Source organism: Schistosoma haematobium, chromosome 2 (assembly GCF_000699445.3).
Source record: "Schistosoma haematobium chromosome 2, whole genome shotgun sequence".
NCBI classification, from domain to species: domain Eukaryota; kingdom Metazoa; phylum Platyhelminthes; class Trematoda; order Strigeidida; family Schistosomatidae; genus Schistosoma; species Schistosoma haematobium.
Genome location: NC_067197.1, coordinates 35,354,018 through 35,372,530, shown reverse-complemented (window position 1 = coordinate 35,372,530; position 18,513 = coordinate 35,354,018). Strand labels below are relative to the sequence as shown.

Genomic DNA, 18,513 nt, shown 5'->3' with positions numbered 1-18,513 from the left:
AATATATATATATATATATATATATATATATATATATATATATCATTTAGCTTTTCATCATACTACTTATTTATGCAAGTTTTTTTGTCATTTTCGTTGCTTTAATCCAACTTGATTAAGTATTAAAGTAATTAACCAATGGATTAGTCATAAGATTATCTAAAATAGTCTTAATTATGAGATTTATTATTGGTTAAGTTTATATTCTAATTAGACGAAAATACAAAGTGAAACATTTGGGACTTCAGCAATTAATATGACAAAACAAAAGAACATAATTTATGTATATATATATATATATATATATATATATATATATATATATATCCTATATTCAATGACAACTAGGTAGAATGTTCAATAAATTTTTCTTTCAACTGTTTATTCATTTATTTTAACATAGAGGTAATTTAAAATTTACATTGGTATAAATCAAACGCATTGGAAATGAACTCAATCAACAATGTTATTAGTTATTATATACAAATCTATTATGCATTAAAACAATAAATGATTATATACATATATATATAAACATACCAAAAATATATGAATAAACTATTTTTCTTTAAAAAAAGAAAACTTTGCATTTATTGTGTAAAAACTAGTTGAATAAGTTAACAAAACTGTTTTTCTTTTACTAAAATTCTTTTTAGATAAAACTACCTGGTCTCTCATTTGAAAACATGGTATAAACTGGTTAAGGAAGAAAAAAAAGATGAACCTTCAAATACTATATATATATATATATATATATATATATATATACTGATTTCAGAGTATAAAATCAACACAGATCAGTAACAACAAAACAAAACAAGAATACCGCTTTTTATAAGTCTGTTGTTATGTGCAGATAAAATATAATCTATTTCATAAACCCAAATGATGTACACATTTTTACAATATATTGAAAGACAACCTAACAATAATAATAATAATAATAATAGAGCTGTTGTTAAACAGTTCAAATAAAAAGCAAATAATATACATGACGTTGTGTTTTTACGTGTCTGAGATAACATTAAATATGTAGTAAACGAATTTAGATTATGTCTAATTAATTCAATTTAACTACAACACTAAAATCTTATAGATTGTACTGAAGAGGAAATAAAGTTACAAATTCATTTTTGTACCATATTTATTTTATTTATACACTGTGTATGTGTGTGTGTAATTTCACTTAAAGCTAATACATATTTCTAACAAGATAAGTGATCTTTTTATTTGGCTAAGTTTCAGTTGAGAATCACGTTTTGTTTTCTGACGAAAATGTGAATATGTAAATTCTAGTAATTTGCCTGAATGTATTTCAAGAAAAAATGTAGTAATAGGGTCATGTAATGTGTTAAAATTAATGCATCATAAATGTAGCTTGCTTTCTTTCAGTTTGGAATTTTGTACACTTTTATCGCTTAATAAATTAAAATGAATTCATTCTGTTTCTTGGCTTTTGATTAGCTAAAAGTAACTTAGAATTACAAACAGTAATATTATTAGAAACGAAAGGTTCGACATACTCCATTTTGTATAAATGAGATAGATAATTAAAACGGCAGTAATCTTTAATTGGTTCATAGACCTACCTGGCTTTCTGACTTCCGAATATAATCTTAGAAACCTATGTCAGAAAAGCAGTAAATTCATCACGAGTGAAATCATCCAGCTCCTGATGAATAATGGACATAATCTAGACATCTGAAAAGAATTCAAAATCATTAACAAACAGCTAACGCCATTTTTACTCCGTTTCGTAGAGACAATTTCTATCAAATGTGTTCGACTTGAGCTGTGTACAGAAGTGAAGTATGATAAATCACTTTATCCCATGATAATTGTAATCCAAATGACTTTTTATCTCTGATATGATTTTACAGAAATTTGTACAATAATTTAATCTTGTCTCTAACCGTCCCGAGTAATTATCCAATGTTTTTTCTCCTCTTTATTATGATTATTAGTAGTTATAATATAACCTCCTCTATACTGTATTAATAATATTCAATAAATAAATCATGTGTCAATCTTATCTACGCTTATATATCACCAAATCTTTGATTATAGTTATGTAAATCTTAAATTGTTTACAATTAATGTAAAACTCTATGAAATTAGAATGAATTTATTTTAATTTGTAAATTGTATTATGCATATTTAATTGAGAATATTAAATAAACAATCAATGGATTTCACTGGTTGAAATCATGAGCCAATTGAAGCTAGACCACCATGGGAAATCTGGAAGCACTGAACGGCCGTTTCGTCCTAGTATGGGACTCCTCAGCAGTGCGCATCCACGATCCCGCCCCCCCCGCGAGATTCGAACCCAGGATCTATCAGTCTCCTGCCAGGCGCTGATAATCAATGGATTAATAAATGTTTCATAGTTTAATAATATTCTATTGAACTTTGTACAATTAAATGATATTATTTAATACAGTTGTATTACGTATGGAAAAAAAGAAGAAGAAGAATACACGCAAATACAATGATTATATGATTGTATATATAACTTTTATTTGAATTGAATTAATTAATGTTGTACCACATTAAAAATAAAAAGAAAAAGAAAGAAAATAACTGATTGTAAATAATGATAGTGAAAATATGAGTTAATTAATTAAAACAATAAAACTAAAAAGTATTTGATTAGAATGTGTATTATAGTTGGTTTTAAAATAAAACAAAAAACAACAATAACAAAAAATAAGAAAACATTTATCAAATTGTTATTCTTTTCTATTAAACTATAAATGAAATGTCATTAAGTTATTCCATCTATATGTAGGGTTATATATATATACATTGGACTGGTTTTTGGACGTATATTTAGTTAGACGTTGTTTTGTTTTTTTTTAGGAATTTCTCTTATTTTGTTTTCTATTTTTATATGAACTTATTTCATAACGTTTTACTACACATTATACTAATTGTAAATTATTCTTATTAAGCACGGATTAATGGATATACTGTAACCAAGGTGATCTCACTCTAGTTCTCTAAAGTTTATCGATTACGTAATTCGAAACAATGATCAAGTGATAAGTAACATGATGCTTTGGCATTTGGTGGTGGGAATAAGTTTGATGGGAATAAATGATCCACCCAGGAAATGAGCATTATTATAGTAAATTAGATAGAAGGCGATCCATTGATAACCATTTAAAATTTAACAAGTAGCTACCATATATATCACCTTATATTCACAAGTTCAATATCGGACTTCTTTTAAAGGAACAATCAGAATTGAGGGAGATCTAAAGATCTTCACAATATTGCTTCGCAAAGAGCTAGCTAAGATGAAAAAATGGTATAAAATGCTGAGGAAAAACGCCCAGCTCCAGACTCTTGAAAACAGTCTTTGAGATGAGGATGTTGAATAAGTTAAATTACTCTACGGGCGGTTGAATACATTCGTTGATATCACCATGTGAACATTGGTGCGACTCAACAACATAGCTTTAAACACAGCGAAGACCATGACTCAACAAATATTCCTAGTCTAAAATACCAACTCTCATAAACTGGACATATTTTACGCATAACTTTTCAACGGATTCCTTACACGTAGAAACATTTTCTGCATTGAGTGGTTACTCACTGTGCGACATTGTGGTACATAGTAAAGAATAATTGTTCTTCATTGACTTATTTAGACTAATTGGTACATTCTAAATGAAGTTCCAAAAGTCAATAGCCGTATTTACGGCTGAAGATACTAACAAACATTTCTCGAAATAGAAGTCCTTAACGTCTAGTTATATCGTTCGATTATTTCTTTGCTCACATATAAAACTATGCCATAGAAATGACGTAGTTTATCTTAGGACTTTTGTCATTCATTCTCCAATATTCTCATATATTTTGTAACTGTAACATGATCTTTGCTTTTATTTCTTTGCAACATTTTCATTTTATTCTGCGTAAAGTAGTTTCAGTTGTCCCAGTCATCCAGGTTTTATTGTTTTAATAAAAGGTAATATAAACACCAGGTACACAGAAATTTCAAAAACATGATTTCAAGGAAATCTCCTTCATTGATTAAAAAAAGTTATTTAGAGCATAAGCTGATTGTAATAAAAATATTTATACATATTTGTCAAACGATCTCTGATATAATTAACTAAGTGAGGAATTTCCCTTAAATATTCGAACCGATATATACTTAGAACCTAAGCTTAAATTGTGAGTAGACAAAAGTTGACAAATCAATCATTTTATACTAACTGAATTTTCATTAACACGTTAACAACGAGTTCACTAAACTAATGGAGTATACATCTTATTTATTAAAAAGTTGAAGCTTAAATAGAAATGCAGAAGCTTTAAAAGTTGATATATTCCAAACAGGATCCATTATCATTATTAATTATTAATAACGGCTTATGGAGAACTGTCATCAGAATTGATTACCTCTAGTGGCGTTCGTCAGGGCTGTCCACTCTCTCCATTCTTGTTCAACTTTATCGTTGACGTGCTTCTAGAGATGACACCTTCATCATCTAAACTTCCAGGCGTTGAACTTCCACGGGGAGATTTACTTTTTGACTTAGAATATGCCGATGACATAGTTCTATTTGGTGAAGACGCTGACAAAATGCAGAGTCTTCTGATCACTATAAGCAATAATGCAAGCATGTTCAGCATGCGATTCTCTCCCTCGAAATGCAAAATGTTGCTTCAGGATTGGGTTACATCGACACCCGAACTAGTGATAGGGAGTGAAGTAGTTGAGTGTGTCGACCGCTTCACTTATCTTGGAAGTCTTACCATCCCTTGTGGTCTGGTGTGTGACGAAATCTCAGCACGGATACAGAAGGCTCGACTAGCTTTTACCAACTTGCGTCATTTATGGAGTAGGCGAGATATCCGTCTATCAACCAAAGGACGGGTTTACTGCGCAGCGGTTCGTTCCGTCCTACTTTATGGCAGTGAAACATGGCCGGTAAGAGTAGAGGATATTCGTAGGTTACTAGTATTTGATCATAGGTGTCTTCGAAACATTGCTCGTATATACTGGGACCATCGAGTAAGTAACACAGTTGTTAGGAAACGGGTACTAGGTAAGGATGGCAAGTCAATTGATGAAGTAGTGAAACTTCATCAGTTGAGATGGCTGAGACACGTGTTACGTATGCCCAACGACCGACTGCCCCGAGGAGCGATGTTCAATGGTATAAGAGTAAGTTGGAAGAAAACTAGGGGAGACCAGACCAAAACATGGCACAAGTCCATGAAGTCACTGACAAGTGGGCTGAGCCATGTTGGTAGTTGTAGACTACCTGGTTGTGGACCGCGAGATGATAGCAACCGATGGTTAGAGACCTTGAATGACATGGCTCAAAATCGTTTGCAATGGCGCAAGTGCATCCACTCTTTGTGTTCTCCCAAATTCTAATCTTCTGAATCCTTCATGTCCCTTTTTTCCTCTTCCTAAATTTATTTCACTGGATTATACTCCTTGAATAACATCTTCAAACCCTAATCTTTCCGATTACTGCTTACACTCTTACCACCTCTACCAATACGGGATTTGAATCGACCACTGCATCTGTGTGCTAATGTGGTGTGGCAACTCGAACTGATGTATGTACGTACGAAGTTCTACGTTGTTACTAACTGAATGACTGAATGGTTTTATGCAATATTATATTTTTCGTACAATATAGAATTCTCAGCACAAAGTGTTTCAACAAATTCCCCTTTCTTATTTCTTGATCGATCCTGATGATAAATATTGAAATCTTGTACTGATAGTGAGCAGTCGTCTTGTCAATCATTTAACCAGGATTCTTGAATTGTGATTATACCACACCCATACATGTTTAGAGTTAGTAGGAACTGAAGACAGTTCATCTTGGCAATTAGTCATTGCTAGTTTGATGTTAGCAGTTCAGGAACTGACATCTTGATAATGTTCATTCTTTTCAATGCATAATACCAATCAAGACGATGCCGTTGAATGCACTTTATTGTAACTTGTACAGCGAAAGGTCGTTAATTTTCATAAAAAAGCCTGAATAGGTTGCGTTATTAATATGCATGATGATGTGTTAAAACAAACAAAAACAGATAATTTGTTGAAATATCTAGATGGCAGGAACAGGTAACCCGGAAATTCAAGCAGGCCGCCAGTGCACTATGGAATGCAGAACCGTTAACTACTAACAAGTAATAACACCCTAACAGTTACAGAGAAAAATTACTGTAATTGACGTACGAAAAAGTATATTTAAATTTCAAAATACCAAACTAATAGAAATGTTTATTGAAAAGATCATTTAGATATAGTCCATTAAAACAAACTAACTATAAAAATTAACAATACTATTAAGGAACTTATATGGTATTTTGTATACCAACAATACTGATTATATCAATCGACCTCTAAATGTTTTTATAAATGTTTACTGTCCTGATAAAAACAGTAAGGCCGATTATCGAAAATAAATCAAAAATAGAAAAGATAGAGGGTTACCGATTTAGTTTGTGAACCATAGAAACTTCACTGTTATAATTATGATAGTTGTCATCAGAAGAGAGATTAATAAAGTGAGGCGGTAGAGAGAGAAGTGGAGACAAATGAACACCGACATATGAGTTATGATTCACGAATTGACTATTGCACATGAATTTGACTAGGTTACAGATTCTAATTCGGTCATCCCTAAAATAGTATCATGAATCCTAATTTGTACATCTTTTCACAGCTATATTCTTATTTTTTATGAAAAATGAATTTATTTAGAATTATTTATTTCATTACGATTCAAAAGCAAAGCATTTTGTGACGATTTTAATTTGCTTATTAGGTGATCTAATCGTTAAGATTATTGACTAACCTTACTTCAATAAACATTGAAGACAAAGAAGCGCTGAATAGTTGTTTTATTCTCATATTGAACATCTCAGCAGAGCACATAGATGATGTGTAAAACATTAGATTCTGACTCAAAGGTCCAAAAATTAGGTGCTCGTTATGAGACTAAAAAGTCCTGGGTTTGATTCCCAAGTACGGTCTTAAACATAGATTATTCAGTGAACAGTAATACGTTAATCTCAGTTTGGTATCTAAAAGTTTTCATATTAGAATTAAGTTTCTCGATTTCAAGGAGAGACAATTATATTAATTCAGTCATGTAATCCACTAATCACAGAAGGCCCATCCAATTCTCAGTGAGAACCTAATCTCATACATAGTATTAAAATACATATCACCTGAATCTAAATGTTAACAAACTAAAAAGACGTTACTAGTATACATTGAACAGTACTCAGTGCTTAGAAACCAGCAGGTAATTATTAAGAGTAGCCAATGGACATCTATATTTCATTTACCTTCACAAAAACGTCACCATATTTGCATTTTTCACAACAGAAAAATCAAACTAATTACAAAGAACGTAGATATAATGGGCACCGATAGATGGAATTTTTCTTGAACATTATGTACGACAAAATAGATCATCTTTTTTCATGGGTAAGGTTCGACTGAAGTTCTCATGTTATGCATAATGTATTAGATAAGCGTTTTAAATCGTTTAATGAAACTGCAAATAATAGGATATCTTTAAGGTATGTCACAAAACTACTTATTAGGTCACTTATAAACACTGTAACTCCATCTGGAGCTCTTCTAAGGTTACCGCCAGACCAAAGGCCGGATAGAGCAAGAGAGTCGAGCATGGAGTCAAAAGCCCCATCACGTAAAAAACAATCTTTCTAAACAAACACCCATCAGATTAAACAAATTAAACCATTCAAACTCTGCTCTCTGAGATGAAGAGTCTTCGTTCAGAAGAATTATGATGCCTCATGATGAAAGCCGAGATTATTCAGAAGTCACAAGGCCGACTAACCTTCAAGCAACCACAGTAACAATTAATGTCCGAACAACGTGGGTAACCAAAAGGACCAATCAAATAGCCACAGCAATGAGGAGATACAACCTAACTGCACTCAAAATCAGCGAAACCCATTGGACTCAAGCTCAACGGAAAAAGACAGATTCGCGAGAGATGCTGCTGTACTCCGGTCACGACATAATGACAAACTCAACCAATTCAAGATAACTCTCAACAACAGGTCTCAAGCCTTACAAGATCTACTCACAGAAGAAGAAACTTCAATGGAGGAAAATTGGAAATGGATCAACGAAGCACCAACTTCAACGTGTCAGGAGGTTCCGAGCTGCAAGAAACATCATCATAAGGAATGGATCTCCTTGGAAACACTGCACAAGATTCAAGAAAGAAACAACAAGAAGATAGAAATTAGCAACAGTCAAACAAGAACAGAGCAAGTCAAGGCACAAGCTGTATACACAGAAGCGAACAAGCAAGTGAAGAGGAGCGTTAGAGCTGACAAGCAGATATACATAGAAGAGCTAGAAACGACAGCAGAAAAAGCTGCAAGAGAAAGAAATATTAGACAGCTATATGAAACGACAAAGAAACTGGCAGGGAAATATAGTGAACCAGAGAGACCGGTCAAGGACAAACAAGGCCTCTCAATCACTGAGATTCAAGGACAGGAGAAAGGATAGGTAAAGTAATGTGAGGAACTCTTGAATGTTCCAGCTCCATTGAATCCACTGAACATCGAAGCAGCACACATAGACATTCTTATAGATGTCACTCCACCAACAATCGAAGAAATCAGGATGGTCAGCATACAAACCAAGAGTGTGAAAGCAGCAGAACCTGACAATATACCAGACGAAGCACTGAAGTCAGGAATAGAAATAACTGCAAATAAGCTCCACATTCTATTCAGGAAGATTTGGGAGGAAGAACAAGTGCAAACGGACTGGGAAGAAGGATACCTCATCAAAATACCAAAGAAAGGAAATCTGAGCAAATTTGAGAACAACAGAGGAATCACACTACTGTCAGTACCAGGAAAAGTTGTCAACAGAGTGCTGCTAAACCAGATGAAAGATTCAGTAGACGTTAAGCCTCGAGATCAACAGACCGAATTCCGTAAGGATCGGTCGTGCATAGTTCAAATCAAGACACTACGGATATTCATTGAGCAATCAGGTGAGTTGAACTCGTCATTATACATCAACTTCCTTGACTATGAGAAGGGGTTTAACAGTGTGGATAGGAGAACATTATGGGAACTTCCTTGACCCTATGGTGTACCTGTGGGAATCGTCAAAATCATCCGGAACTCACACGACGGACTACAGTGCAAAGTGGTGCTTGGAGGACAGCTGACAGACACATTTCAGGTGAGGACTGGTGTCAGACAAGGCTGCCTACTCTCCTTTCTCTTTCTTCTGGTGGTTGACTGAATTATGAAGACCTCTACATCTGAAGGGAAGAACGAAATAAAATGGGAAGGTGAGATGCAACTGTACAACTAAGACTTCGCAGATAACATAACCCTTCTATTTCATAGACATCAACAAATGCAGGTCAAGACAAACACTGTATCAGCAGCAGCCTCTGCATCAGTAGACTTCAACATACACAAGGGAAAAAGCAAGATCGCCAAATAAAACACCGAGAACACGACCAAACCATCCAGCTCAGAGGACAAAAACGGAGAACACCAACACAATCACACTTGGTGAAGAAGCTCTGAAAGATGTGGAAATTTTCATGTACCTAGGCAGCATCATCGATGAAAGAGGAGGATCCGATGAAGACGTAAAGTCGAGGATTGGCAAATTAAGGACAGAATCCCCACAGTTGAAGAACATATGGAACTCAAAATAACTGTCAACCAATAAAGTCAGAATTTTCAATACGAACGTCAAGAAAGTCCTACTGTACAGTGATGAAACTTGGAGAACTACTACAACTATCATCAAACATGTACAAGTATTTATGAACAATTGTCTATGCACGATACTTAGTGTCCGTTGGCCGGACATCATCAGCAGCATCCTACTGTGGGAGAGAAAAAACCAATTTCCAGCTCAAGGGAAATTAAGAAAAGATGATGGAGGTGGATAGGACATACATTGCGGAAATCATCAGACTGCATCATGAGGCAAGCCCTAACTTGGAATCCTGTAGGGAAACGGAAACGAGGAAAGCTAAGGAACACACTATGTCAGGAATTGGAATCAGACATTAAAAGAATGAATAGGATTGCCCAGAAGAGTTCGCTGGAGAATCCTGGTGGGAAGCCTACACTTCTCTACGAAAGGTAACAGGCGTAAATAAGTATAAATAATGTATTTCAGATTCACATGTTAACAGACCTAGAAATATGTTAAATAAGGACTAATAATGATCAAACAGTGGAATTACATCGACTTCTAAAACTGCTAACAGCCCGTATTACGTATGTAAAACACTACAGTTTTCTTAATTAAGCCAAATGAAATTTAGACAAACTGATGGGTTAAATCCTGGAGTGATTAGGATGTTATACCTCTGCAATATTACTCCCTTCATATTACTTATTTTTCGCAACTTCAAATCAGTCTTTGTCAAATATTACAATACAAACTAAGTACTGAACAGGAGACATACCTCTGTAGTATGATGTAGTTTTTTTTCTAAATTATTCGCTTATCATCAATGCCCTACCTATTGAAATTGATGCAGTGATGGAAGAGCACGCTAGATCAGTAATCTATGTCATGTAAACTAATTGTTGATGAGCAAAATTGTTAGTAAGCTCGGAGCAGGATTTAATCGAAATTTATCAGTAACCAATACTTGATTTTTCTGTCTTCTAATTCTCTAGTTCTGATCACGTCAATCCTTTGTAATTGTCCCTTTGTTTTGATTTTTTTCATCACACTAATTGTAAAATATGACAAATCACACTAGTATACGTTTAAGTCATTTAAATTGTTTCCTTGTCTGGTTACTCTTTAATGCATCATGACACCACTTAAGTTTAAAACTGTTTACACAAATTTATCTTCTGTTATTTGATTCAGACTCTGATTCTTTCTTTGAATACTTGAAACACTAACAGATTACAGGCTAATGTCTACAGAAAATTATCAAAAAATTAAAAATAATACAGTCTTTATATGCATGAATTTTATGTTAAAATTATTTTATCGATGGTTATGAGAATTAATTTTAAAAAATTCTGTTTCACATATAACGTCCTGTTTTGATTTTTGGACGTCTTAGAACAAAGTAATTCTGTGTTATGTAGAATCTTAATTGATAAATTTAGTGAGAAATCACTTTGAGTCTACTACGAATAAAGCTGTGAATAAACATTTAAAATCCTAGAATAACCTGGTCAGTGTAATTATTATCACATATAAATCATTTACTTCACTCACAATTTTCTCTTTGCTTATTCTCTAGAAATATGAGGTAAAAGGATGTTTGAATAAAAACAAAATGTACGAAAGACTCCGCAACATCTTATCCAGTGTAAAAAAAATCATATGATGAAAAGACTGTACATACAAAAATGCAGCAAAAATACCTTCCTGTTAAAGGCACATAGTTATTAATCAATATCGTAAAAACCACTTTTCAATACATTTTTTGGTTATTGCAAACAATCTATATTTCATTAAATATTATAACACCATGCCATTATGATTAGATCTTTGAATTATCCTGTGGATGATCATGATTCAATTTTGATCAGTCTTTATTGGAACATGTTCATATTATGGGTTAGGGCCTTAATGTGAACATCAACACTGAGAAGCACGTACACTCGACTGACGAGTGTCAAATATGATAAAACGTACATCATGAATTTTCTACCAATCACAATCCACATATTCAAAATTATAACCTTATATCTATTTTCACTCTATCACTTTACACATTAATATTATATTGAAACATTATAAAACATAATAGTGTATAAAATGTCTATTTAATTAAATTTAGGTGGTTCGCTGTTTTATAACATTTTTATATAGAACTAATAATGAGAATTTTATGTGAATAAATTGTACATGAATCAATTCAGTAAATGAAACCCTAGTGTAATAGGATTTTAAGTATTCAAATTTCTGCTATTGAACATCGAATTCAAATCTAACATGCCTCAATTTGAAGTGTAAAAAAGAGTTCACTATAAAACTTTTAATATCAAAGATATGCAATAAGAATAACAGTTAGTATTATATATATTTAGTTACCTTAGGTTTTGTCCCAGAACGAACATCACTTATTTGAGAGAGTTCAAGCTGCTGACTATCCTATAAATGGGAATTAAAAATGTAAAAAAATAAAAACCAATTGAGATGTCTTTTTGTTTTAATTTAAAATTAAAAAAAAAAACAATAACTAATCTCTTATCATAAGTTATCCAACTATGATTTGATAATTTAACAAACAAGTAACTAAAAATATAATTAAAAAAAAGAGTTTTCAAAAAACTTTACAAATAAAATAATGAACTACCAAAGAACATTTTTAGTTATAATAGGTCATTCAAAAAAATGGACGAATATCATAATAAAGGTGGAGACATAGGATTAGTTAAGATTCTTCTACCCAAACAATGAAAATAATTTCATCAGTATCCTTCTTTTTTATTTCATTTTTTTGGCAATTTATGAAACCTTTCTACTATCAAACAGTTATCTAAATCTTAATGCGTCCTCATTTTCTTAGTCACTATTAAATGTTGTCTAGATCATAAGGGTTTACAGTCGGAAATAGATTAGTCAGTCAGTCATAGGTAATGTAGTGCCTGGTTCATATGTATGCCTATTCGAGTTGCCAAAGTACATCGTTATAGCAAGATGAAAACATTTCAAGACAAATGAAATAGTAGTAGAAGTGATAACAGTATCATTTGTAGTACAAAACATTCAGCATCGACATTGAATTTGTGAATTAAAAATTATAAGATCATTTTAAAACTCTGGATCTAAGTAAAAAGACAAAGAGTGAATGTATGTAAATCATTTCTCCACTCAACATTTTTAACCGTTGATTACGATAATCGAGCAGATCTAAACCTAGTAGTCTACATCTACCAACATGGTCCAACTCAGTAGTCAATGACTCCATAGACGAATACAAAATCATGGTTCGCGCCTCCCTAAATATTCATTTACCTTTCTACAGTTATTTTTGTTGTTTTAAAAATGACCAAGAGTACCCAATAAACTATGACACAATTTATTTCTATTACCTTGTTAAATTATTATTATTATTACACTCAATTACCATAATTATCACTTTATAATTTTTCATACCGGCAGATTTTTTTTAAAACTTCACTTAAATATCAAGATTTCCATTTCATAAACTATTTATTTGGCGACAAGTTTTCAAATGATTTCTGTATTTTAATTTTAATATAATTTCATTATATCTAAACAGTCAAAGAGCGACTTTTCAAGTTCCTTCTAATAAACAAATGTATGACTCTTTACTTTACCATCCAACTCGATTACCCAAACAAAAGGATAAAAATAGGTGACAGGAAACAATTCGTTTCGTCGTACACGTTTTCTTACCTTTCGCGTTTGGGAAATATTACATGTTTGAATACATATGTAATCATAAAAACCTTAGTAAAACTAACCATATATCCTTAGTTATTTAGTATTAATTAGAATAAAACCGACACTCTATAGACATTATTAACCTTACATTGTTTTCACTTTGCCAGTATATGAAAAAACCATCTTTATCTACTCGAACGAAACAGTTTGGTTCCAGAATTCCTGTTTCCTAAATAGTAAATAGAAAAAAAGTGTTAGTAATTCACAGAGCTATAAGTCCAAGTTTATTTAATTGATAAAATATTAAAGATAGTTATGCGCTTAAATTTGTATATTTTATAGCTAACATGTGAATTCCCCCGGATTGTAATCACATAATGTTTACACATTTATACACCACAGTATTGACCGAGTTGCATCTTGTGGTTATAAGTCATCCAAACGTAAGGAATTTTGGCGATACAGTTTTAATTTAATACATTTATTTCAGTTAATTAGAATTTTCGATAATCTTCCAAGGGTTAACAACTAATTTATATCAACTAACTGCATTGAGGCAATCAGGAAGTTCATATAACTTCAATGTAATTATTTGAGTTCACTGCTAATCAAAGTGAAAACCAAAGACACCAACATCTTGTTAGGAACAAGTTTATGAAACTTAATCGGTCACGGTAGTTTTGTTTAGTACATGACGGACTACAAATTAATGAGTGAACCAGTGGATATTTACTTACTGGCTGAGTTACGAGTCTAAAAATACTTCAGCAATTACATTTCGAAAACTAGGTGCTTATATTACGCTTAGTTCATAGCTTCCCTGAAAAAAGTTGGATACGAATTCAGTTACCGGCTACAAAGCTAGATAAATAAAGAACAGAACACTTAAAGTCAACTATACATCCCTTTTAACTTTATAACAACAGAATACAAAAATAACATAATGAACAGAAATCAACACACTAGATATAGTTCCAAATTACTAACTACACTTCAATTCCATAGTTGTAGCTCAAAAACAGCGTAAATTCATAACCAACTAGAACTACTAAATTTTAAACTGGTGTTAAATGAACAGACAGAGATCTCAAATTGTAATATTTAGTAAAATTCGTATCCTTTCAAAATACGGTCAAATGTTACGGATGGGATGATAGTCTGTTATACTTAAAAATCTGTAAAACTTCGTCGTTTTACCTCGACAATACGCAATGCGTTACTACACATAAGCATTACTGTATGCAATGAGATCTACTATGTTCCTAGTACGAGATTTCCACAAAATATTTGTTATTATCCGATAACATTGAGCTAAAATGTAAAAACGTAACGACAAAACTAGATTGGCGATGGTTTAGTTTTAAGTGGAAATAACTAAGAAATGATTGGTAATAATATAAGTCACAATGATACATTCGCACGCCATTATCCATTAGTAAGAGCTAGAGATCATCTCAAAAGAAATAGAGCTAGCCATAAATCCTAACAATTTCGATCCACGGATAACAAATCCCACATCTTTAAAGCTGTAAAATCAAATTTGTTTTATTACACAGACTATAAGACCTAGCAAACTAAGAAAAATATTGGGAAGTCCTTTTACATGTTTAAATTACTTATACACACATAAATCTTCAAGAGCTAGGAGTTGTGTTTAAACAGTAGTATTACTGCGACGACTAGGCCACACGTGGATATATAGCAGAAAGGTTTAATATGGCAACATAAAAGTAATGATATCAACTAAAATATGACTAAAATTATAAAGCATTAAAAATGACAAGCTCATAATGATATTGGTTGTTGATTTAGATATTATAGGGAAGTACAAACTTCATTGAGGTCATTGAGATAACAAAAATAAGCGGTCGAAAGCGCCAGGCGAATTGGTTAAAAATCAACCACAATGTGGCGGATGTATTCACTTTTTATTTTCGCCAAATTACTGAACATACATCCTATTTGCTGTTAAAATATCTTTCAGCTTTAGTTGGTTTTCTTTTCTGCTTCTACTGTAGTGTAGAGAATCTTAGAAGAATGCGCACTTCTATTTCGATACTTTTATCTGCTTGGTCCACGGAAAGGCCTAGTAAATTGAATATAGGACAGCTGCAGCAAGTTTTGACATTGTTGAATAACAAGTACTCTGGTAAAACACTTCAACTTTTGGCAATCATGCAATAATATGACATCGTAATAAAAGCCGGAGTTACTAATACTGGTATGAATAAAACACGTAGAAGAAAAATAGACATTCTGAACAAAGCAATTTGTAAACGAGCAGTCATAAAATATAAAATACTGCCTAAATATTTCTGAAATTTTGTAAGAAAACAAAATACTAGTTGGTAATTGTTTAATCTAAGACTAGGTTTTTAACAGAGCACTAATGAACGTTTCCAATTGCACTGCTTAGTTACCCCTAAGTGAAAAAAGCTTTTCAACATACTTAGTTTCATTAAAATAGAAAATTAATTGTATGTTGGCATATAAGCCCGGCATTATTTACATAATAAATACAGTCCGAGTGAATTATTGATCAAAACTCGTTTTTCATCTACCTTGGAAGTACCGCTTTTAACATAGTAACTCAGTTTTCACTTGGTCTGTAAGAAGCAAATCAGTTTGGGATACAAAGCACTAGCATCCTATGAGTGATAGGTTGGTGGTCAAATAACTGAGAATTCAACAAATATTAGGGTGTTTGAACCCGTTTCAATTATTGCAGTAAGATCAGCCAGGTAGTATAAGTAGCCCTCACACAGAAAGGCTCAAAGCCAAATACATAAACGCGGATCTTGTATATGAGTTAAATCAAAATCACAACAGATGAAATTCGATGTGGATATTTACCTCATCATATCGATCAAAATGCTCCCCAGTCTGCAAAACTTCAGGAACCGGTCTTTTCCAGATAAATTCAAATGCTTTGGCTGATGGAACAGTTCTCTGACGTTTAGCGATATCTGACGTCATTTATAGGTGCCTGTCACGGATTGTGCACCGATTTATAGATTATCCTGAACAAAATGTGAGAAATTATTAAACTAATCATAACCATAATGGCAATGCAGCTTTATAAATAATTTTATCTTTGAATTCAAAGCTACCAGCTTCAAAACAATAAACATTCTATCTACAAGATCTTTATACAGTTTTTAAGAAACTACTGCTAAAAGCGAGAAGTTATTATCGATGGACTCCAAGTCATAATTGATTGAATGAAGAAAAGTATCAAATTAGAAGATTCATAAGTTACATTTCAAGTTTATCAACAACTGAAATTATTCCTGTTATTAGCTAGTCAACCAGTTATGTTCAGTATGGAACCCGACACAAATATGTATGGACTAAACTGAACTTATTTTAAACCACCATACAAAGCATAAGAAGATTAGAGCAGAGTGAACACAACCTAATCCATCGGAAAGTTGAACATTAAAAGCGTTATTCAGTGAACATATCAAAATAGTAAGATGAGTGGTGTATCGAAGATATTTTTCAAAGCCCAAGAGTGACTTTACCGCTTTGAGCTACGTTTAAGATAATTAAAATAAGATTTAATGCACTTAAGACATCTTGACAAGGTGATCAAAAAGACGGATAATAGTAAAACTGATAGCGCGTGAGATACGTCAACAAAAAATTAGAAAATCAGAGAAAACAATCATTCAATTCAAAACCTGAAGGTTTCACGCTATTAGCAATATCAATGGGGAAAGAAGTACTTAAATCACTGAACTCAGTCTTCATACGATCCAAGGCTTCAATGATAAATATGAAAAATCACCTTACACGAACTCATATAGTGACGGCTTTATACACTGGAAACTAAAATTATTCGTAGTCGGACATAAAATTTAACAGCTTCAAGCAATTTATCATAATCATTTTTGTAACATTGAAAAATGTTAATCAATTACGTTTCATGAAGTGTCATGACAGATATATCAAAACCCATGATATCAAAAGCTCCATAACTGCGAATTTTAGAAATCATTGGAGACTTTAATCAGAAGGTAAACATTAAAGGGTTAACTAAACTATTCCTGATAGAGTGGGCTACAAACTAGTTCACTATGCTCTGATATGTTTGTTATTTTACAGAGGGAAACAGTCATGCATATGGATTGTGAATGAGAAACCCAAAGAGTGATAAGTAAGCGCGATGAAAATCTAGTGATACTATCATCTCTTTGAATGAACAGTGTATAAATCATATCTATCATTTTTTCCAAATCACAGACAATGCTATTCTTTCACTAGACAGTGGTAACAGCAGGAACATACAGTTAGTTATAGTACAGAAATGGTATGCACGTATAATGATAAAAAATAAACCGCACTAATCTTTACTCCTAATACGTGCGACCAGATACTTTTAGTTATTATTTGTAACACCACAGCTATGGTATTACGCTTCAAAACACCTACCGCATAGCTAAAAGATGTGAGACCCTCTTCGGCATATATATTCCAGATACCACGATAAACATCATTGAAACCTACGCTAAGGCTCATTTTCAAAACTCCAATGTAGTCCTATCACCAACTTCGTAATTAATAAATGGAAATTACACAGTACAAGGCAGTTTAACAAAAAAACGTAGTTCGAACCACTTTGTGAGTTACTGAAAATTATTTACCATTATTTCTTGAATTAAAATTATGTCTGAAACAGTAACAGTAAACATTATCGTAATTAGAAGAGGCGACGTAGAATAACTTGACAATTGAATACATCTTTGCGAACACAACTCCCAAAAACAAATCACAATATGCTAGTGTTACAGCTGATAGCCCTCCAAAACATAATTTGAGAGTCATTGGACATAACAAGAAACTACATAAAACACAGTCGACTTACATCTGGTTAGAAACAGGCGCCAGAGTACAATGAAAAATCTTGACGCACTTAGTACCGCTAAACATGAGATTCAATGTCGAATTACACGTAGGTTTTGGCATCAGAAGTACTTGTTAATGACTTTTCAAGTGGTTTGTCCTCATATTCTGCACCAAATTTAGATGATTCAGAAAATGAGGGAATATACGATGTTCTATGATTATCAGCACGTTTGGAAGAGATTTGTATAAGTTAC

General features: G+C 32.6%; 1 protein-coding gene across 2 annotated transcripts in view; it reads right to left on the bottom strand.

Annotated features, from left to right (window-relative positions):
• The window catches only part of PLCB4_1 (1-phosphatidylinositol 4,5-bisphosphate phosphodiesterase beta-4), a 129,081-nt gene extending 110,772 nt beyond the window's left edge, over positions 1-18,309 (bottom strand). Inside the window, exons 1-5 of one of the 2 annotated variants that reach the window (XM_051215054.1) lie at positions 18,279-18,309; positions 16,265-16,431; positions 13,560-13,640; positions 12,092-12,151; positions 4,811-11,290 (exon numbers count right to left, since the gene is read on the bottom strand). In XM_051215054.1, coding sequence (XP_051068233.1) covers positions 11,213-11,290; positions 12,092-12,151; positions 13,560-13,640; positions 16,265-16,387 — 342 coding nt within the window. In that variant the 5' untranslated portion in view covers positions 16,388-16,431; positions 18,279-18,309 and the 3' untranslated portion in view covers positions 4,811-11,212. Of the gene's footprint in view, positions 1-4,810; positions 11,291-12,091; positions 12,152-13,559; positions 13,641-16,264; positions 16,432-18,278 lie in introns of those variants that run through there. The other variant, XM_051215053.1, reaches the window with a different exon arrangement.
• Between the last annotated feature and the right edge of the window lie 204 nt (positions 18,310-18,513).